The sequence below is a fragment of the Miscanthus floridulus genome, chromosome 11, assembly GCF_019320115.1.
Source record: "Miscanthus floridulus cultivar M001 chromosome 11, ASM1932011v1, whole genome shotgun sequence".
Taxonomy (NCBI): domain Eukaryota; kingdom Viridiplantae; phylum Streptophyta; class Magnoliopsida; order Poales; family Poaceae; genus Miscanthus; species Miscanthus floridulus.
The window spans coordinates 87,936,629-87,958,064 of record NC_089590.1 but is presented as its reverse complement, the minus strand read 5'-3'; the positions used below and the strand labels follow the sequence as shown (position 1 = coordinate 87,958,064).

At 48.6% G+C, this 21,436-nt stretch overlaps 1 protein-coding gene across 1 annotated transcript; it reads right to left on the bottom strand.

The window, feature by feature from the left end:
• Positions 1-20,558: 20,558 nt before the first annotated feature.
• On the bottom strand, positions 20,559-20,984 carry LOC136492385 (uncharacterized). The gene has a single exon (XM_066488422.1). The coding sequence runs from the start codon at positions 20,982-20,984 to the stop codon at positions 20,559-20,561; it is 426 nt and encodes a 141-aa protein (XP_066344519.1).
• Between the last annotated feature and the right edge of the window lie 452 nt (positions 20,985-21,436).

Below are 21,436 nucleotides of genomic sequence, written 5' to 3'. Positions count from 1 at the left end.
TCTTACACCCACCAATACCCAAACCGTATCCCTACTCGATCACCATTTTTCCTTTCCACCATTTATATTTTTCAAGTGATAATAGTACATTAATATATTTCCTGTATCTCGTGAGTGACAGGCAATCACTCGACTTCTACCGGAGTCCTGTAGCATAGCATTCTACACGACCCTGTCATACTAGTAAGACTCATAGGATAAAGATATATATGCAAGTGGGTTTCATTCAACTCCTTAAAACTTAATGCACAAATATAATTTAAACTGCAGAAAGGTAGGGTTATGCACCGGGGCTTGCCTGGGTAAAATATAACCAAAAGTTAGTATTTGCATCTTCCGATCATCCACCATCAACTGGATAGCAAGCCCATTGCATCATCTTCTGGAGAGAATACTATTACACCATCTTTGGATTCCCAATCATCCTTCAATTGATCCGTTGATCCATCATCGTACCTATATGGTATGTATTGATGCAAATGCATAAATGTAAATAATCAACGATAGCCAAAATGCTTAGAAACCCGATCACGCCTTACAAGCTAATGAGATAGCTCTAACGCTGGTCTACATATCCCTGTTGTTGAATAAGACGCTACTTCCCAACAATTAGTTTAGTTATATAAACCAAGGTTGTATCTTTCTTCGATTCAATCAATTTAATCTTTATTCGCAACAGAACATCATTATCTATTTAGCAACTAATTATTTCGGAGCTACAAAACTTATAGCGAATACCTAATATTGCTAGGAGCCTGCTGTGCAAATTTCAGATTCAACACTATTACAAATTTATCATAAAAATTCATACAAGTTTATATTTTACAATATTAAGTACCTTAAAATAATTATCTAGCTTCTAAGAATATTAGCAAACTATGTGAACAAACTATGCTAACAGGTAGATCATGATTTTAGGAGACTAACAAAATTGGTTTTACAATTTTTGGACTCCTATAACATTTTATATTGATTTTATAATTTAAACTAGAAATCGATTTTAGAAAAGCATTTCACAAAAAGAAGGGCTGGCGTACATTATTATAGCAACCACAGGTATTCTTACTCCTAATGCTGACTTACGCTATATATGATAAAGCAAGGATAATAGCTACTCTATTTAACAACACCCTCTAATGCTACAAAATTTACAGCAAGCACATAATATCCTCAGGAACGTACTGCAAAATTTTTAAAGCTAAAACTATTACCGATTTGCCACAAGAATTTCTACAAATATTAATCTACATAATACTAAGCTTGTCTAATTAGAATTTATGAGCCTATCATCATAATAGCTAACTGTGAACTAACTACACTAACATATAGATGGTATTTTTGTGAACCTAACAAACTTGGTTTCACTATTTTTGGACATCTACAAGATTTACTACAATTTATCAAAGTTCAGCTTGAAAAACAAATTGAATAAATATTTACAATTTACTGGAATTATTTTTCTACACGAAAACGGCCACAAAACATGTGTGACATATGGATGACGTCAGGATGATGTCAACAAGCTAACAGCAATAGTACGCACCTCCGGCTGCTCTGCTTTCTTGCTCGGACGCGGTGCGGTGGAGTTCGTCGGCGCTGCTACTAGCTCAACGTAGAATAGCGTGATAGTGCGGATGAGTATGGCTAACTGGAAAATATGGTGGGGTGCTGCGAGGCTACTTTGCAGAGGCGACCGCGTTCGGAACTTAAAGCGACCGGTGATGACGAAACTTGCATGGACACCCGACATCGTACTACTACATAGTGGTGGGTTAGGCACCGATCTGTACTTCCAGTCGTCCTTCACACGTGCATGAAAATAAGGATGGGCCAACACAAAGGTTTGGCCGGCCACCGTCCAAGACAATGTGACCACAACTTTGCGTGGCTTTGCGTGCAAACATGGACATTTCAGCAAAGCTCGAATTTAAATTTGATTCAAAAGCTATATATATGTGTGTATATCGTTCTATTTATTAATGGATTCTATTTTTATTTATAAAAGTTGCTTTTCATGCTTAATCTAATAGAACAAGCCGTTCGCTATTGATTGGTCAGAATTATCGTTCGACATTCCTGAATATTTTTACGCACTAGATTTTAACCTGAACGTTTATTTGAGTCCGCGAAACTACGTCACACAGGATTCGCTTATCGCCTCAAGTACGTTCTAAATTAAAAACCCAAGAAACTTGTTACGAAAATTTTACTTAGGCCTAATTCATGGTGCTAAACAAACTCGTAACACCAGGAGTGTTACAACAGGGGAGGAGGAAGAGAAGGCCAGGACCGAGCCGTTGAGGCTGAGAAGGAGCCGCATGGATATGGGGAGGACAAGACATTTGGAAATGTTGTGTTATGTGTCCGACAGATCGCACAAACGTCGGACGGCTTTTCACCCCCGCCGCACGGCTGCATATATATTAAAAAAATTTATCCTTTGCTTCCTCCTTCCTATCATTACCCCTTCTATGCTCCTCATCCCCTGTCGCATCCCACCAACGCCCGATGTTCACCCCACCCCAGCCTCCTCCACCGGGAGCCCCCAACGCCTGCAGATCTGGCAGCCCTCTCCCCCACCCTGAAAGGTCCTAATGGCTAGAGGGGCTGAATAGCTTATTAAAAATTCTACAACAACACTAAGGCAAGTGATTAGTAAATAAGATGGCGAAGCGAATTTTACGCTAGCACTACACTTGTGTTACGAGCCACCTACCCAATTCTAAAATCTATGATCTCTAGTATATCACAGCAAGGCTTAGTCACTAATTTACACCTAGGTGAGCAAGCTAGCAAGAGAACTACAACTAAGAGCTACACTAACTAGTTTTAATTACCACAAGCTCTACACAAGTAAAGGCACAATATAATACAAGGAGTGGTAGAGAGGTATACCGCCGAGGCAAGTGATCAATCAATAATACCAAGAAGACAATCAAGACACAATGATTTTTCCTCCGAGGTTCACTTGCTTGTCGGCAAGCTAGTCCCCATTGTGGCGATTCACTCACTTGAAGGTTCACTCGCTAATTAGCATCACACGCCAAACCCGCAACCGGGTGCCACACAACCAACACAAGATGAGGATCCCACAAGCCACGTGCAATCCACTAGAGTACCTTTTGTCTCTCCGTTGGGGAAAGGTCAAGAACCCCTCACAATCACCATGATCGGAGCCGAAGACAAGCACCTTCCTTCGCTTGATGATCCTTGCTGCTCCATGCTGTCTAGGTGGCGGCAACCACTAAGAGTAACAAGCGAATCTCATAGCGAAACACAAACACTAAGTGGCTCTAGATGCAATCACTCAAGCAATGCATTTGGATTCACTTCTAATCTCACAAAGATGATGAATCAATGATGGAGATAAGTGAGAGGGCTTTGGCTAAGCTCACAAGGTTGCTATGTCAATGCAAATGGCCAAGAGGGTGTAACACCCTCAGTGTTACATTGTACAACCTTTTGCTAAAACGCTACATGAGCATCATATTTGTGTGTAAATGTGTGTAATATAGGTTGTAAAGCAATGTATGTAACTTGAAACGTTCATTGAAAATGCAAAACGAATGTTATATTTCATGTCGTGTTATATCACTTAGGGTTCTAGATGAATTTTTATTGAACAAAAATGTTATTGAACGCATATACAAAACTTTAATAAAGTTTGTAGTATAAACTTCGTAGGTGGCAGTAAAATACTTGCGGTCGAGAACAGAATTCCTTAGCTAGCATGGTTGGTAGCTTGGAAATCAAATTCGACGCGAATCCAATCGAGACTTGGTCGAATTTCCTAAGTTGGAAAATGCTTTGATGAAGCTACATTCGATAATTTTTGTAGGAGATTTGGGTTAAGTAATGGTGTGGTATTAGGGCTTGTTTCAGTAGTTTAACATACCCTCTTGAGTATAGAAAAATTGGTCTGGCATTTGAATCATCGAGTTTGATTTTTGGAACGCTTTAAAAGTCGTGTGCATGACGTTTCCAGCCAGCTTCATCGTGTGGACGTGGTCACCACTGCCCTGTGCCATTGTTGGCACGCCGGCCATGCACATGCGTGCCTTTCTATGCCTGGTTGGCCACGGTGGCCGACTACCTAGGGCGTGCGGCTGCTCCTCCCACTACCACAGTGTGTGCTCCTATCAACGTCGCTACTGGTGCCCTTGGGCCACCCGCGTTGTGGCGTTGTTGGTCCTGCTTCGCCGGTCGCCGTCACCATCCGCTCGGGTGTAGTGGCATCCTAGGGCCATGTCCATCATCGCCAGCATGCGCACATGCCTATACATCGTGTTGTCACCTCACGTGCGCTCGCATCACTTGTGTCGCGTCGTCGCTGCTGCTGCTGTGCGCGTGCCCGCTGCACCATCACATGGCCTGGCCATCATCATCTTGTGAGTCAAGGTGTTATGATCGCACGTCATCATGCCAGACTCATATGTGCACATGGAGCCGTCTTCCATCGTACCATGTCCTCTCCCATTTAGTGGCTGCGCCACGCCATGCTTCCCGTCATGTTGCCTTGAATGGCGTCACACCGACCGACCAAGCCGCGCCAAGGCAACCCACAGAGCCTAGCCCCATCCTTGTAATTGCGCATGCCTAGAGCTTGAATTAGGGTCTAGCTTCGCGCCAAGCCTGCCACCGCTATAGTTGTACGATGTTGGGGCGTCAATTTGAGGTCCCCCCCCCGGCAATGCCCCCTTAAGACCGAACAACGTCGTTCCCCTAAATTGGCCTTGCACTGTCCACCTCTGCCCAATTAACCATGCTCACAACTAGCTCTGGTAGTTAGCTCACGATTGGAGTCGACCTGACGAGCTTGCATCCTCCAGTAAGGTATTGTGGAGCATTTTCCTCACGACGGTCCGCCATGGCCATCGAGGCGGGTGCTCGGCTTGGGCATCACTCCATGCTCCATTGTTTCAATTGAGTGATGCTTTTGCGTCATGTTGACTTGGTTGTCTCACCCATGTAGCAGTTTCGCTGATGGAGCAGCAGGTCATTGGGGATGTCGTCGCTGTGCTTGCCGTGAACTAGAGCAACCCCACACATGTGGCCAACCACCTTGCCATGCCTCACGACTTTGTCCAGGCCGTTCTACATGTCTCTAGTGAGGCCCTCCTACTCCTAGGGTAGATGGTTGAGTCGGTTAGGCCCGAGGCTCACTGGAGCGCGTGGCCACCACCGGCGGACGCAGTGTAGCTACTGTGTCCATGGCCGGCTTGTTTGGAAGTAGAATGGGTATGTCTAGGACCTCTAGAATTTTATTAGTACTCTAGGCATGGAGTCTAGGTAGTGATGGTAGCACTGGGCTAGATGTTTTCGCTGGCATCAGTGTCACCGCGGCCAAACCCCACCGTGGTGCATGGCCATGCCTCTGTATGGCACTAATTGTGGTGTTTTGTACCTCTATTGACTATGCTTGCAATGAAGAGTGTCACGGTGGTGAGGTTTGCTGCCGAGGAGGTCCGTGCTCGTCGACGTTTGGTCGAAGAGGCCGCGGCCTCTGTTAAGTTCTGGCCAGGGACCTTGAAAAATAGGAATTCGAGTAAGAGTAGGGTGCTAGATGCAAAGGCCGTGAGTCAGTTAAATAGTGTTGCATTAGCTTTGCTAATAGGATAGAGAACGGGGGCTCTTTAGCAAAAGAGCCAGCTCGCGCGCCGGCTCCACCGTGGGCCGTGTCCGCGCGCGTGGCTCGCGTTTGCGCACTGCGTGAGCGTGGGCCGAGCCACGTGGGCCGCGCCGGCGTGCTACGCGTGCGTGGGAGTGGGCCATGCCACTCGCTCCTAGGCCACACGGTGGAATTCAGTTTTTCAATTTCCAGTGAATTAGTAAAGGTTTATTCAATTTAATTTTGGGCTAAACTTTGAAAAATAATAGTAAATGTTGTAGGTATCCAAAAATAGTGAAACTAAATTTGTTAGGTTCATAAAAATACTATCTATTTGTTGGTATACTTAGTTTACAGTTAGCTATGATAATGATAGATTCATAAATTCAGTTTAGAAAGCTTAGTATTAGTTAGCTTAATATTTGTCGGAATTTTTACGGTAAATAGGTGATAGCTTTAGCCTTGAAATTTTTATAGTAGGCTCATTAAATTATTATATGCTCACTATTATTTTTATAACCATAGAGTAGATTGATAAATAGAATAGCTAGTACTCCCAATTTTATCATATATAGAGTAAATCGATATTAAGAATAGAGATTCCTTGAGTTGCTAAGTTAATACAGGAAATGTTGCATACCTGTTTAGTGGGAATGATAGGTAACGTAGTGTCTTAGTCGGTAGAGCTTGTTTAGTAGCTTGACAAATGTATTTTTATTTTAAGAGTTGCTATTGCCATATTACTAAGTGTTGCATCATCATTTCATGCATGTAGATCATGAGTTGGTAGAGTTCGTGCCTACGGATGAACAAGACTATGAGGAGGTTATTGAGGAGTATGAGGAGGAGGTTCTCATACAGGAGGGAGCCCTAGAGCCATTCGCTGCTGACTTTGTTGACACACCGCCTGCTCAAGGCAAGCCCTGGTGCATAACCCCTATTTTTGAATGATTAGTGAATATATATATATATGATGTGCATTTACGTTATAGATATTTTATGGAAACTACATGCATAGATATACTTATCTATGAGTTCTACTAGTATAGGTCGAGTAGCTGTTATGCTCAGGATTTTGGTAGCATGAGTAATCTGTCGTTACTCACAATAGGTGATAATTATGATCACTCATGATAAAATGGTGGAAAGAAAAAATGATGACCGGGCAGGGATATGGTTTGGGTATTGGTGGGTGTAAGAGGTTATGTCCTACGGCCAATAGGGCATAGCTTGGTTACACTTTTTCCTTATCTGTGTCGCTTAAGGACCGACCGTTGCATTGGACGCTAGGCAAGCCACAGACTTATTATCCCGAGCGCATACTTGGATATGGGCGTAGGGAAGACTTGCTGCTCTCTTGTCGTGGGTTCTGGATCTTTCCAAACCGACTGATTGGAGGTGGGGATGGTGGAGGTCCTTGCACCGCACTGAGTCCGGGACTCAGGAGCGGAGGCTTGGAGTCCAAGTTTAGATAGGGACCTGGACCCCATGATAGGAGAGTGATAGGTTGGTCCTGCTTGTGCCTGGGGTACAAGCGGGGCATGTGTTTTTGGGGTACCCAGCTAGGCACATTGGTTCATGAATCACTAGGCAATACAATATGACTTGTCTAAACTATAGCACCGTAGTAAGAACTGAAAGATGAAAGGTGAAGAAATAGAACTGTTGCTCAACTCATGCTTGAAAGTAGAATAGGTGCTTACTTAGAATGGCTAGATAATGAATTAATCATGATGGCTAATAAATAAGGACTCACTATTAGTATCGCTTTCTGCAAAAAGAAAACCAGCAAACCATAAAGCTTATCATATTCGTTGGAGTCAGGAAATTATTCCCACTAGTCGGATAAGTCTTGCGAGTACATTGTGTACTTAGGGTTTATTAAACCCTGTTGCTGGTACTGCTTGAGATGTAGCCGTTGTGTGAAGGATTCTTCTGGTGGACACAGACGGATCCTTGCTTATTATCGATAGATGTTTATTTTTATTTCGCTGTTTAATATTCCACACTCTAACTTTGGTAATGTAATAATACATTTTTTAAGCACTCTGGATGAATGAAATTGTCGGTGTTTCGAATAAACACTAACTAGTAAATTTATATTTGTTGCGTGTTAGGCCCAGATGGTATACTAAAGGACACAAGGTTTATACTGGTTTAGGTAGAATATCCCTATATCCAGTTTGCTGTTGCTCATGTTATTAGCACTGAAAAAGGTTCGTAGTAGGGGGTACAAATGGTTGAGAGAGGGACAAGTCCCAAGTCTCTGATGGAAAGATCAAAAGGATGCCAAGAGCTCGGTGGCTGCTTGACTATGTGTTGTGTGATGCATTGTGTGTGGAATTGATCCATCCTCTTAGGGGGTGCCCTACCCTCCCTTTTATAGACCAAGGGGGAGCAGGGATTACATATGGGGGAAAGTGGAAAAAAATAGAGGTAGAGAGGGTCCTTCGAAGGTGCCGGGTCTTCCTTTTCCCTTGAGCCTACCTTGCTGACATTGTAGACAGTGCCAGGGATAGCATGTTTGTTGATCCTGATAGGGCCATGCCCTGGCTTTAGTTAGCAAGTGGTCACGTCCCATCCTACTCCGGCGGACAATGCGGCGTCCTAGGGTATCGAGCCGTGACTCCACGGGGAGTAGACAGGGAAGTGACCATATGTCCATACTATAGATGATGTGAGTTCCCTCCTAGATTGTAGTGGTTGTCGTATGCTTATGTTAGGATCCACGCCCAAGGGGTGATGGCGACGCCCACAACACTGTAAGACAAAAGTCGGTGTCTACAACACTGTTCGGGCTCTGTCATGTCTAGAAGGGCTTAAATCGCCCATCCCGTCATATCCTGATAGTACTTTTTTTGCAGGCATGTAGGGCATGGTCCTCGGTACTATGGTTGATCCGAGTGTCCTGTCTTACCCTATGCTCATCATTATGAACGAGCAAGGCATAGCCGTTGGGTGAGGCGGATCCAGCCTTGGTACATCGGGCGTGGCGGAGCCTGTCCTAGGACGTCGAGCAAGGTGGAGCTGGTCCTCGGTCATTGGGCGAGGTAGAGTCCAACCCTCAGGGGTTGAGCCTAGTCATCGGGCGAGGTGGAGCTGGTTCCCGATCGTCGGGCGAGGTAGAGTCCAACCCTTAGGGGTCAGGCGAGGCGGAGCCAGCCCTAGATGTCAGGAGAGGTGGAGCCAGCCTAGAACATCGAGCGAGGCGAAGCCCTACCCTTGAACGTTGGGCAAGGTGAAGCCTACCCTTGGACGTCAAGCGAGGTGGAACCAGCCTAGAACATCGGGCGAGGTGGAGTCCTACCCTCAGACATCGGGTGAGACAAAGCCTTCCCTCAAACGTCGGGCATGGTAGAGCCAGCCTGAAACATTAGGCGAGATAGAGCCAATCTTCAGTCCTTCGGGCAAGAAGTGTAGCTACGTTCTTGACTATTTGGAGGCATCAAAGTTTGATGGTTATTAGCTCCACCTCATTGGATACCCTAGTATTAGGTCTCCGACAGTAGCCCCTGAGCCCCCAAGTGATTTGAATAGAATCACCCAAGGGGTGATTTGACTTGCCAGAGGGTGCGCGTGAGCGCACCCGATTGGTGTAGCCCTCAAGCCCCTAGGTGATTTGGATAGAATCGCCCAAGGGGTATTTCAATTCGCTAGAGGGTGCACGTGAGCACACCCGTCGGGGTGATTTGACTTGCCACAGGGTGCGCGTGAGCACACCCGACGGGTATAGCCCCCAAGCCCTCGGGTGATTCGGATAAAATCATCCGGAGGGTATTTTGATTTGCTAGAGGGTGCACGCGAGTGCACCCGTCGGGTGTAGCCCCTGAGCCCCCGGGTGATTTAGATAGAATCGCCCCAGGGGTATTTCGGACCCTTCGTGGGTATGGCTATGAGATTTGGTGTTTTTGACTACTGATAGTTTAAAAGGAACCTTGATATCCTGTTTGCGGGGATTCATCTAGGGTCAGCCCGGTTGTGACTCGATTGTGGATTGAGTCTCCTTTGAGGCTCGTGCGCTTGAGTTTTGGCTGCTCGTGGGCCCATCCCTCATTGGGACGACCATCAAAACTATTGGTCTAGCCCTCAAACTCTTGGGCCCTGGTGGGCTGGAGAAATGCTTTTTGACCCATATCCCCTCTATGGGAAAAGAGTCCTGGTCTGCCCGGTGAAGGCAAAATATTCGGCGTGAGTTTGGTGGGAAAGGATAGGGATTGCGGACACGTATCCTGTGACGTGATGTGGTGATGTATCATGGTAGGCATGGAGATCTAGGCAAATAGTTGCCCTTCTCGCATCCGTCGCCCCTATAAAACCAAGGGGTTCACCCCTAGGGTTTCATACTTTGCCTCCTTGTCGTTACATCTACAACCTCCACCACCAATCGCCTAAGCCTCCCGCACCCACATCACAGCCACCATCAAGCTCGCATCCAACCACCGCTCCCAATCATTCAATGGAGCCATGGTGTAGATCTAATATCACCCTTCAGCCGTGGCCTGCTTTGCCCGTGGACCACCTCTGATGAGTGGCGGTTGCCCAACAATGAAGACATGCTATCGCCGCCTGAAGGCTATGTCGTGTCCTTCGCTTACTTTCACGAGTAGGGATTCGCCACCCCCACCCACAAGTTCCTTCGAGGGCTACTGCATTACTATAAGGTGGAGCTGTAGCACCTTACTCCCAATGGGGTCTAGCACATTGCGACGTTCGTCGCCCTATGCGAGGGGTTCTTGAGGATTAGTCCCCACTTCGATCTGTGGTGGTATCTCTTTGCCATCAACCACTTGAAGAAGCGAGAGAAGAAGCGAGAGCTGAGCATGCCAATGGGATACATTGGCTTCTCGCTCCACAACAATCGGGTCAATGAGTACCCATCAATGCGTCTGTTGACTTCCAACAAGGGGTGGCATTCGCATTGGTTCTACGTCAAGAACAATGTAGCCACCCCCTTGTCGGCATTCACTGGGTGCCTCATCGAAGAAAATCTAGGACCATCTCATCGCCCTCCAAATTTTGAAGGAGAGAGGCATGAAGGGATCAGGGATCATCGGTGCCTACCACATGTGGAGGGTGGCGTCGTTGATGAGTCACGTGCTTCCCCTATACCTGATGGTGCCTGGAGCATCACTTGAGGGGACAGTGCTTGTTGATGAAGCGCTCCCCCCTCCAAAGTGGCATATCACATCAAGGAGGTGATGGAGCCTTCGAAGGACGACGCCAGTGTCGTTCTTGATTTCATGTATCCGATGTCGGGGCACCCCACAATGCGGCTAGAACCAGGGTACATCGACTTCATAAGTTCTCTTTCCCCGTGCCTCCTTTTTAATTGATCTTCTAACTCCTTGATGCTGACATTGAGATAGTGGGACTAGCCAAAGAGGCTAGTCCTTATAGATAGTGCGGCTCCACTGCCGAAGGACCTGCTTGTGGCAACGGCAAATCGCACTATGACCGATTAGCAGAAGAAGATGAAGGAGGTTGAGAGGAGGAAGAAGCAGCATAAATAGTAGGCATAGGAGTGAGGAGAGGAGATAGACAGTGACAACGATGACGATGACGACGACGATGAGGAATATGACGAGGTAGTCACCGACATTGAGTGGGACATCCTAGGAAGTGAGGACACACTGATAGGCACCCTCTCATCAATGTAGGGACCCTTCCTATTCCATGCAAGGGAAGATGAGGCCATGAGGCCAGAGGAGGCGGGCCAGCTTGTTGGCCCACCCTTAGCACCATCAGGGGCGAGCAGTTCTACCGCCGTGCCCGAGGTGCCAGCAGGAGCGGGTGGACCCATCGCCGCGCCTCAAGAGCTTGTGGGAGCGGGTGAATCCACCACCATGCCTGTGGCACCGAGAGAGGGGAGTGGCTCCACCACCATGCCCCTAGATATGAGGGAGGCAAGCCCCTCAGCCCAAGAGCAAGGGATGGGCTCAAAACAGTCTCGCCCCGATGAGAGGGAGCAGGGAACTGGGGGTTCGTCCCCCAAACATCTCCATCGCCCAACAACGCCGATGTAAGTTGCTGATTCCTCTATTTTTCTCTATTTTTCATAGTGACTGATGCCTTTTGTTTCTTCTGCTGCATTGGGAGATGGGTCAGACAGGGCACTTCTATAGTGCTAGTGCCCAAGAATACCTTCGCCCTTCAGGCAAGGTAGGGGCCGCCGCCTGATGTCGCTCCCATTTTGGGCAAGAGCGGAGCCGGCGTCATAGCCTCATTGGCCGGCCTGGTGCCACCCATGGTGGTGCCCATGCCCTTCGTGGGTCAAGCTATCGGTGAGCCTGAGGAGACATCCATGGAGGTTGCCGCTCAACCGACGATGGAAGTGATTCCACCACCGATGTTGGGCTAGGCGGAGCTGTCGACCACACCCGTTGCGTCAACCACGGTAGGCATGGCATAGCCAAACATGGTCCTGTCGATGGAGGTGGAGGTGATAGTGGCTATGATGGATGGGTTGCAGCCAGGAGCAGTGGTGGAGGCGTCAGAGGCAGTGGCACATCCTGTGTTACTGGTGGTCCCAGAGACGACGCCCGCCGTGGGTAGGACCGAGGGGGTCATGGCCTAGGGACCCTCAGGCACTACAATAGTTACTAAGGAGACTGGTAGGGAGTTGTCCCTGGTCCCACCATCAGAGGGCCACCACCCGCCCAGGTGGGATGAGCCCCTGTTCCGGTGGGTGAGTCCGTGGGACCCGTCGTCGGAACTCTTCACCCTCGACGATGCCACCGAGGGCATGGAGCGAGAGAAGCTCAGCGAGGGGTTCATGGCCACACTGGAAGCTTTGAACTAGGCTAGTGGCATCCTTTGAGACATAATCATTCCCACCGGCTGGGTATTCACTTGGTCCTGCCTCTCGATCTCTTTTTTCTTCATCTATTTTTGTTTTCGGACCACCATCTTTTTTCAGTCTCTTATAACTTGCAGCTAGGAGAAATCCTGTTTTCTTCATGAACACAAGGAGGCTACACAGGGACATGACCACCTAGCTTCAACAGAGGGTGGCTGAGTTAACTCCCCTTAGCACGGAGGCGAACGATCTTCGATGGTGGGAGGCTGAGGCCCGCAGGGATGCAGAGCTCGCCGAGAAGTGTTTTGATGATCTATCGGAGAGGGCACAATGGGATCAGGAGGAGGCCACCAGCATGCTAAAGGAGTGGGATGAGCTACTCTAGTAGGACACTAAGGCCCGCCAGCGGATCATCGTCCTCCTAGACAAGGCCGAGAAGGAGCGGGATCTCAAGCTAGGAGCTAAGGAGAGGTCCGCGGCCCTAGAGCAGAGGGCAAAACTAGACACCAAGATGGTCACTTGGCTATGCGCTGAGCGAGACTAGCTATGCCATACTGTGGAGAGGCTCCGCTCGGAGCATGGTGTGGCCTACGTGGAGTGCGACCAGGCCATCCGAGAGCGCGACAAGGCGCTATAGAGGATCAGCTCCCTCCAGGCCGAGCTAGAGATCGTGAAAGCCTAGAAGCTAGAGGCCGAGGGTGCCACTGCTGGACTAGCCATGGATCTTGCCGAGGCAAGGAGTCTCCTTTGGGCGGAGAGCGACGAGCTTGACATCCTAAAGGTTGCCCTCAGCATGGTCTACGATGACCTATAGGTGGTGCAGGCGGAGGGGACCAGCTCGCTCGTGGCCCATGTCGTAGATATCATGGTGTGGGTGCACCAGCTGGAGAAGGAAGCTCTTCACATAGGGATCACCCAAACCTTTGCTGTCACCTGCTCGCATTATGATGACAACATCGATTTCGATGTGATGTGCCTTGGCTTTGCGCCTGGTTTTGAAAACTCCAAGCTGGATGCCATAGAAGCGACGGTGACTCCCTTTGTAGAAACCCTAGCGAGTAGAATCAAAGATAAGGTTCTCCCCAAGAGGGGGTAGTTAGTGTAATGAGTCTTATGGATATTTATCTGTAATCTGTGGACAAGTGTCAGCACTTTTGTGTTCAAAAATAGATTCATAATTTTGTTTAAACTAATTCATAATTTCATTTTGTTTGTTTGAACTTGTTTTCTTCCCTTTTGCATTCGAGAAAAAAGGTTTATGCGATCCGACCCTTCCGTTTGTTAAGATTGTAGGGCCCGAGGTGTATAAGAGGGAAATTTTGATTATGCTAGTGAGCAAAGTTACCATAGCCATCGAGGCATGGGTTTTCTGTAGTCTTACCAGGCATGCTTGGTTATTTGTTCCCATAAACTTTGCCGCTAACCTTAATGTGAGGAATAGGTCTGATGCAGTGACTGTTTTGAAAAAAGGAGGTCTGACCCCTTGCGGTCCCTAGGGCTGGATGTTACTATAGACTAAAGTGAGGGTAGCGAACTTACTCTTGTTCTCACACATACCCCTTACTTAGATTTTTAGCTATCGTTCTATAACCATGCATTCGGACTCATTGCAAGTCCGGCCTTCCCCAAGCCCCCTCGCATGGTGGGGGTTCGGTCAAGGGTCATCTTGTTTTGTGACTGTCGCCTTGTCTGTAGTTTTCGCAACTAGAGGGGTTGAGGTGACATCACTTGCCTCAATGGCTCAAGTGACGTGCTTGATGAGCTCACTAATGGGGATGTTCGAATGGAATCTGGTCCCGTCACTTGTGATAGGATCGGCAAAGCCCTCGGGTGGCATTTCGTTGCTCCTTAACCCACCTTCCAACAGATTCCCCCTCAATAGGGATTCTATGGGCTCAGCTAGAGGCTTAGATTGAACTAGAAGGTTGAGATGACCCTAACTGCCTCTATGTGGGTTGGGTGAAGGCTACTAAGGCTCATCTACGTTTTCTCCCCTAGCTCTTGTTCAACATGAGGTGGCCTCGGGCCCTTCATGGGCCAGCCTACGAACCTCAGTCTTTTGATCTAGGATCGGGCGGCTTGAGCCCCAGGCCCCTTGGGGTCCAATAGGAGTCAGGTGTGTTTCACACATCATCCTATCCTCAATTTCCACAACCGAAGGGGCTAAGCTAATGACACTTGCCTCGATGTCTTGAGCATCATGCTCAATGAGCTCGCTAACGGGCATGTTCATATGGAATCTGGGTCCATCATTCGCTGACAGGGTCGGTATAGGCCTCATGTGGTATCCCACTACTTCTTAACCTGCCTCCCGACAGAAGCCCGAGCCATTCGATCGGCTCAGGTGGCCCGTTGGCCTCTCCTCGATGGAGATTCTATGGGTTTGGCTTGAGGTTAGAATCGAATGAGAAAGGTCAAGATGTCCCTGTCCGCTTCCAAGCGAGGTCAGGCAAGGCCGCTGGGGCTCATCTCAGTTTTTCTCCCCTAGCTCTGTTTGACATGAGGTAGCCTCGAGCCCTTCATGGGCTAGCCTTCGAACCTCAGTCAGTTGCTGCTCATATCGAATGAGGCGACTACCGCTTCGTGACGCGACGTGAAGTGTTGAGATGCAGCAATTGCACATGCAATGCTTGAATATATGGAATGAATGTACGATGTGATGGGAACAAAAGCGAGGGTTGGTGATGTTTACCTCGATGGCATGAGCGATGAGAAGCTCTTACCGAACATGTCCATGCAGGGTTTGGGTCTGACATTTGCGATGGGGCCATCGTAACCTGCACGAGCATCACAATTTTTTGTTTGTCTCTGGGTGGCGATCCGAGCCGATTGATTAACTTTGGGAGCCTAACAACTTCTTGTTTGAAGGAGATTTCATAGACAGACCCCTCCAAACCCTTCTTGAGAAGGTAGATGCTAAAGCTCAGGGTGCGGAGAACTATGAATTTGATTATGCTGGTGAACAAAAATGTTGTAGCCACTGGGGCGTAGGGTCTAGCGGTTCATCTAGTTTTACTCAAAGTTTTACACCCGCACACCGTGCCTCTGGTTTTTAAACATAAGGAAGGGTCAGGCGAAGAGAATGTCTAAATAAGTAGACACTCTCGGCAGCCCCCGAGCGATGTCCGCGCCCCTGTCGTTGCAGGGATCGAATGCTTGGTTGTAAAATTAACACGCAAAGTAAGTAAACAAGGGTGCTTATCTTTTGGCGGCCGTTCGTTCAACGTTCACCTAGGCCATCCGATCAACCCTAGAGGCCTGTTGGGCTCCCCTTGTTAGAGGTTCTGTTGTTGGGTTGTTCCATCCTACCTGGGGAAGCAGAGAGTCGCCTGCATGTGGGTGCGCCTTGTTTCTCGCGTCTGGCGTGCGGTAGTGGTGGGCCACATCCTGTTTGACCTAGGGACGTCTCGTCGAGCAAGGCGCATCCCGTCAGTCTAGACATGTCCCCTCAAATTCCCGTCAGCATCAAATTTCCATCTGCATTGAATAGGGGAAGGGAGAGGGTTTTTTGTCCCAACCTTTCGCCTTTCTTCAACTACCTTGTCTCCTCCTTAAATAGGGGGGAGAGAGGGGGTTCTCGTCCCATTCCTCCACCTGTTCTTGAGCAGCTACCTCTCCTTCTTTATCCTTCTCACCTAGCACGTTCATATGTCGCGGCGGTTCCTAAGTGAGAGAGGGTAATGCGAGGGAGGGGAGAACTCATAGATCTGTTCATGAATCTAGAGCGTGATGTTGAGCTAGAGGTCATCTAACATAGATGAGATGGTGCTAGCTGCCTTTGTAGAGAAGGGGTCGCTTCCACCAAAGGAGAAGGCGCACTGGAGGGTGCTGAGCATCTTCGGCTTTGCCGTCGTCTGTGAAGCCTTCGTCGGGATGGAGTCGTACGGGAACCTCTTCTGACAAAGCTTCTCTAGTCGAGCCCTATCGGTGGGGAAGCTGCCCAGGACCATGTTGGGGGGTTTCATCTTTGCAGCCGCTCAGATCGGCCAATTCATGAAGCTTGATGAGATGTCAGAGACATCCATCAGCCATGGCGACCATTCTTCGGCGGGGAGCGCCCCCCGTCTAGGTGCCGTTGTCTAGGTTGCGGCTAATCATGATGGTGTAGTCCCTGGATGCCCCAGCAAAGGTGCCACGATCACCGATGTGGTGCTTGACATTGCAGACAATGGCACGCTCAGGGATCCTACGGAGCGGTAGGACATTGCCGATGGAGAGCATGGTGCGGCGACCATAGTAGTATTTAGAGTAGAACTGGCCAAAAAGTGTAATCATTTAAGTTGTGGCATGAGCCCTCATGGGAACAGTCTTCTATATTTCATGAATACATCAGTCCTTTTGTCATGATGAAATTACTTTGTAAGCGATGAATTTGTGCAAAAATGAACATGTTCTCAAATTTCATTATGACAAATAGCTTTTCAGCTCTTCTCCCCCTTTTTGGCAAAGGAGGTTCAATGCCTTCCGACCCTTCCCATAGTTACGGTCACAAAAGGCTCAGAGTGCAGGTGAGCCAATTCTGATCACGCTAGTGAGCAAGGAGACCATAGCTGCTGGGGCATGGGTTTCCCATAGTCCTACCAGTTATACTCAGATTTTGTTCCTAAAATCCTAGCCCTTAGGACTTACCATGAGAAAAGAGGGAAAATATAGAGAATGTTTGCAAGATAACACAGAGAATGTTTGCAAGATAAATGTTCTCATACTAGCCCCTGAGTGAGGTTTGACCCTTCACACTTGCAGGGGTCGGATATCACGAAAGATCAAGGATTTTGATGACAAAACTGATAAGAGAAAGTATGCGTTTATTTAAGGGTAAAAATGACGTAGCTGCTCAATGTTCCATGCGTTGGTGAAGACCTCGCCATCAATGGTTTTTAGCTTGTAGGCGCCTAGCCAGAGTACTTCCACACTGACATATGACCCCTCCCAAGGTGGAAAGAGCTTGTGGTGGTCCTTGTTGCTCTGCACGAGGTGGAGAACCAGGTCCTCGATGTTGAAGGCTCGGTCCCACACCCATCGGCTGTCGTACCATCACAGCGCCTGCTGGTACTTGGATGAACGGAGGAGGGTGACATCACGGGCTTCATCTAACTGGTCCATGGCATCTTCATGGGATGCCTCGGCTCCATGTTCATCGCATGCTCTAATCCTTGGTGCTCCATAGTCGAGGTTGGTTAGGTGGATGGCCTCGAAACCGTAGACCATGAAGAAAGGCGTGTAGCCGATGGCTTAGCTGGGAGTTGTCCTTAGGCTCCAGAGCACCGCAGGGAGTTCGGTGACCCAGCGTACGCCAAATTTGTTCAACCAGTTGAAGATCCTAGGCTTAAGGCCCTATAGGAGTATGTTGTTTGCGCACTCAACCTGCCTGTTCATTTAGGGGTGCACGACGGTGACCCAGTTGACCCGGATGTGGTGTTCATCGTAGAATTGAATAAATTTCTTGCTGGTGAACTATGTGCCATTATCTATAATGATGGAGTTCAGTACTCCAAAGCGATGGATGATGTTGAGGAAGAAAAACATGGCTTGCTCAGATTTGATCACGGAGATCAGCCAAGCTTCGATCCATTTCATGAACTTGTCTATGGTGACAAGCAAGTGGGTGTATCCTCTAGGCACCTTTTTGAGAGGCCCAACTAGATCGAGCCCCCAGACCATGAAGGGAAACATGATGGGGATCATTTGGAGTACCTAGGCCGGGAGGTGAGTTTGCCGAGTGTAGTACTGACACCCTTTGTAGGTGCGCACGATCTGCTCGGCGTCGGCTACTACAGTGGGCCAGTAGAAGCCCTATCGGAATGCGTTCCCAACCAAGGTTCTAGGCATGGCATGGTGACCACAGAGCCTACCGTGGATATCGCTCAATAGAAGCTTCCCCTATTCAATGGGGATACAGAGCTATAGGATCCTAGTGTGGCTTCATTTATAGAGTTTGCCTTATACAAGAAAAAAGGACTTGGCATGACATGCAAGCCATCGAGCTTCCATCTTGTCTGTCAGCAGCATGTCATAGAGGAGGTAGTTGAGGTAGAGTGTTCTCCAATCGACTAGAGGGTCGGGCTCTGTCGCTGGAACCTCTTCAAGCTCCATGACCTTAGGGTCGGATGGAGCCATCGGTTCGTTAGCCCCCGAGGCTGGATTAGACAGACCATCGTTAGCTCATTCTGACCCTTCATAGCTCACCATGGGCTTGTGTTGGTCGCTGGTGAAGACACCGACTGGCACTGGCTCCTAGCCGGATGCCGCCTTCACAAGTGGGTCAGCCGCCTCGTTGAGGCGTCTTGGGATGTGATTGAGTTCGAGGCCATCAAATTTGTCCTCTAGCCATCGGACTTCTTGGCAGTGCACAGCCATCTTGGTGTCATGACAGGTTGACTCCTTCATGACTTGGTTGACAACTAGTTGGGAGTCTCCTCAGATGTCGAGGCATCAAATGCCCAACTTGATGGTAATGTGTAGGCCGTTGATGAGCACTTTATACTTAGCCACATTATTGGATGAGGGGAAATGGAGACGGACCATATACCTCATGCATACCCCAAAGGGTGATATGAAGACCAGTCCTACATTGGCACCCTTCTTCATCAGCGATCCATCAAAGTACATTGTCTAGTACTCTTGATCGATGACCGTCGGTGGTGTTTGGACCTTGGTCCATTCCACGATGAAGTTAGCCAACACCTAGGATTTGATCATAGTTCAGGAGGCATACGTAATGCCCTGATCCATCAACTCGAGCGCCCATTTTGTAGTTCTTCCCATGGCATCCTAGCTTTGGATGACCTCACCGAGGGCGAACGATGTCACGACCATCACCGGGTGTGACTTGATGTAGTGGCATAGCTTCCTCTTGGTGATGAGGATGGCATACAGGAGCTTTTAGATTTGAGAGTAGCGGGTTTTAGAGTCAGATAGTACCACATAGATGAAGTACATAGGGCACTACACCTTGAGGGTGTGCCCCTCTTCCTCCCGCTATACTACCAGGGCAACGCTGACCACTTTGTGTGGTGGCCGTGTATAGCAGGAGGGATTCTCTGTTGCTTGGAGGAACCAAGATCGGGGCCCTTGTCAAAAGTAGTTCGACCATGTCAAGTGCCTCCTGGGCCTCAGATGTCCACTCGAAGTGGTCGGCTTTCTTCAGGAGGTAATAACAGGGGAGACCTCGTTCACCGAGGTGTGAGATGAATCGGCTAAGTGCGGTGAGGCACCTTGTGACTCGCTGAACCTCCTTTATGTTCTGAATTGGACCCATCCTTGTGATGGCTAATTTTCTCTAGGTTGGCTTCAATGCCACACTCAAAGACGATGAAGCCAAGCAGCATTCCCCTCAGGACCCCAAAAACACACTTCTCAGGATTGAGTTTGATGCCATTCGCTCAAAGTTTTGCAAAGGTCTGCTCAAGATCGATAATGAGGTGGTTAGCCCATTTAGATTTAACTACGATGTCGTCAACATAGGCCTCAACAGTCCATCCGGTGAGGTCACCGAAGCATTTGAGCATGTAGTGCTAGTACGTGTCCCTAATGTTCTTTAGACCAAACGACATTGAGATGTAGCAGAACGATCCAAAGGGGTGATGAAAGATGTTGCAAGCTGGTTAGACTCTTTCATCGCGATTTGATGGTAGCCAGAGTACGCGTCAAGGAAGTAGAGGGTTTCGCACCCTAGGTAGAGTCGACTATTTGGTCTATGCACGGCAAAGGAAATGGATCCTTTGGGCACGCCTTGTTGAGACCCATATAGTCAACACACATCCTCCATTTCCCACTTTTCTTTCGTATAAGAACAGGATTAGCTAGCCACTATGGGCGGTATACTTCCTTGATGAACCCAGCTACCGAGAGTTTCGCTATCTCTTCACCGATAGCCCTACATTTCTCCTCATTGAAGCGACGCAGGCATTGCTTCACTGGCTTGGAGCCTAGGTGGATCTTCAAGGTATGCTTGGCGACCCCCCTTGGAATGCCTAGCATATTCGAGGGTTTCCACACAAAGATGTCTTTGTTGTTGCGGAGGAAGTCGACGAGCGCACTTTCCTATATAGAGGAAAGCATGGTACCAATGCGCACCGTTTTACCCTCGGTGCTCCTAGGGTCTACGAAGACTGCTTTAGAGCCCTCGGTGGACTCAAACGACCTGATCGACTTCTAGGTGTCAGGCGCCTCTTCGGCGACCTCCTCCCTGAGGGCGGTGAGGTCTCCAGAGGCGATGATTATTGCAGTGTGACCGCAGCACTCGACCTCGCACTCATAGGTGCACTGGAAGGAGGTGCCAATGGTGATGACCCCATGGGGGCCCGACATCTTCAACTTGAGATATGTATAGTTGGTGATGGCCAAGAACTTTGCGTAGCATGGACATCCTAGGATGGCGTGGAAGGTTTTGGGGAACCCAACCACCTCGAAGGTGAGGGTTTCAATCATGTAGTTGAACTGATCCCCGAAGGTGACAGGCAGATCGATCTGCCCGAGTGGTATGACCTGCTTCCTAGGCATGATGCCGTGGAAAGGTGCTTGGGTTGGGTAGAGGCATGTTCGGTCGACGCCCATCTCATCGAGCATCTTGGCGTACATGATGTTGAGGCCGCTGCTCCATCCATTAGTACTTTGGTGAGTCACTTTGGGCCGATGATCGAGTCAACCACAAGTGGATATCTCCCTAGGTGTGGGATGCTATCCAGATGGTCGGTCTAGTCGAAGGTAATGGCGGACTCTGACCATTAGAGGAAGGGAGGCATCATCGGTTTGGCCGTGTAGACTTCGTGGCGCACGACCTTCTGATGACATTTGGAGTCATAGGCCACTGATCCTTCAAAGATCATAAGGTAGCCATCTAGTGTCGGAAACCCATTGTCCTTCTCCTCAATGTCATCCGTAGTTGGGGTAGGGTCCTTTCCCTGCTCCCCTTTGTTGGAGCCTTCGGACAAGAACCACTGCATGAGGCTTTAGTCCTTGAGCAGATGCTTAACCAGGAAGGCGTGGTTCAGGCATGGCCCCTCGAGTAATTTTTTGAAGTGGTTTGGAGT

Bases quoted from the DNA above. Each gene is read 5' to 3' on its own strand.
- LOC136492385 (XM_066488422.1), bottom strand. From the start codon at position 20,984: ATGTACGCCAAGATGCTCGATGAGATGGGCGTCGACCGAACATGCCTC.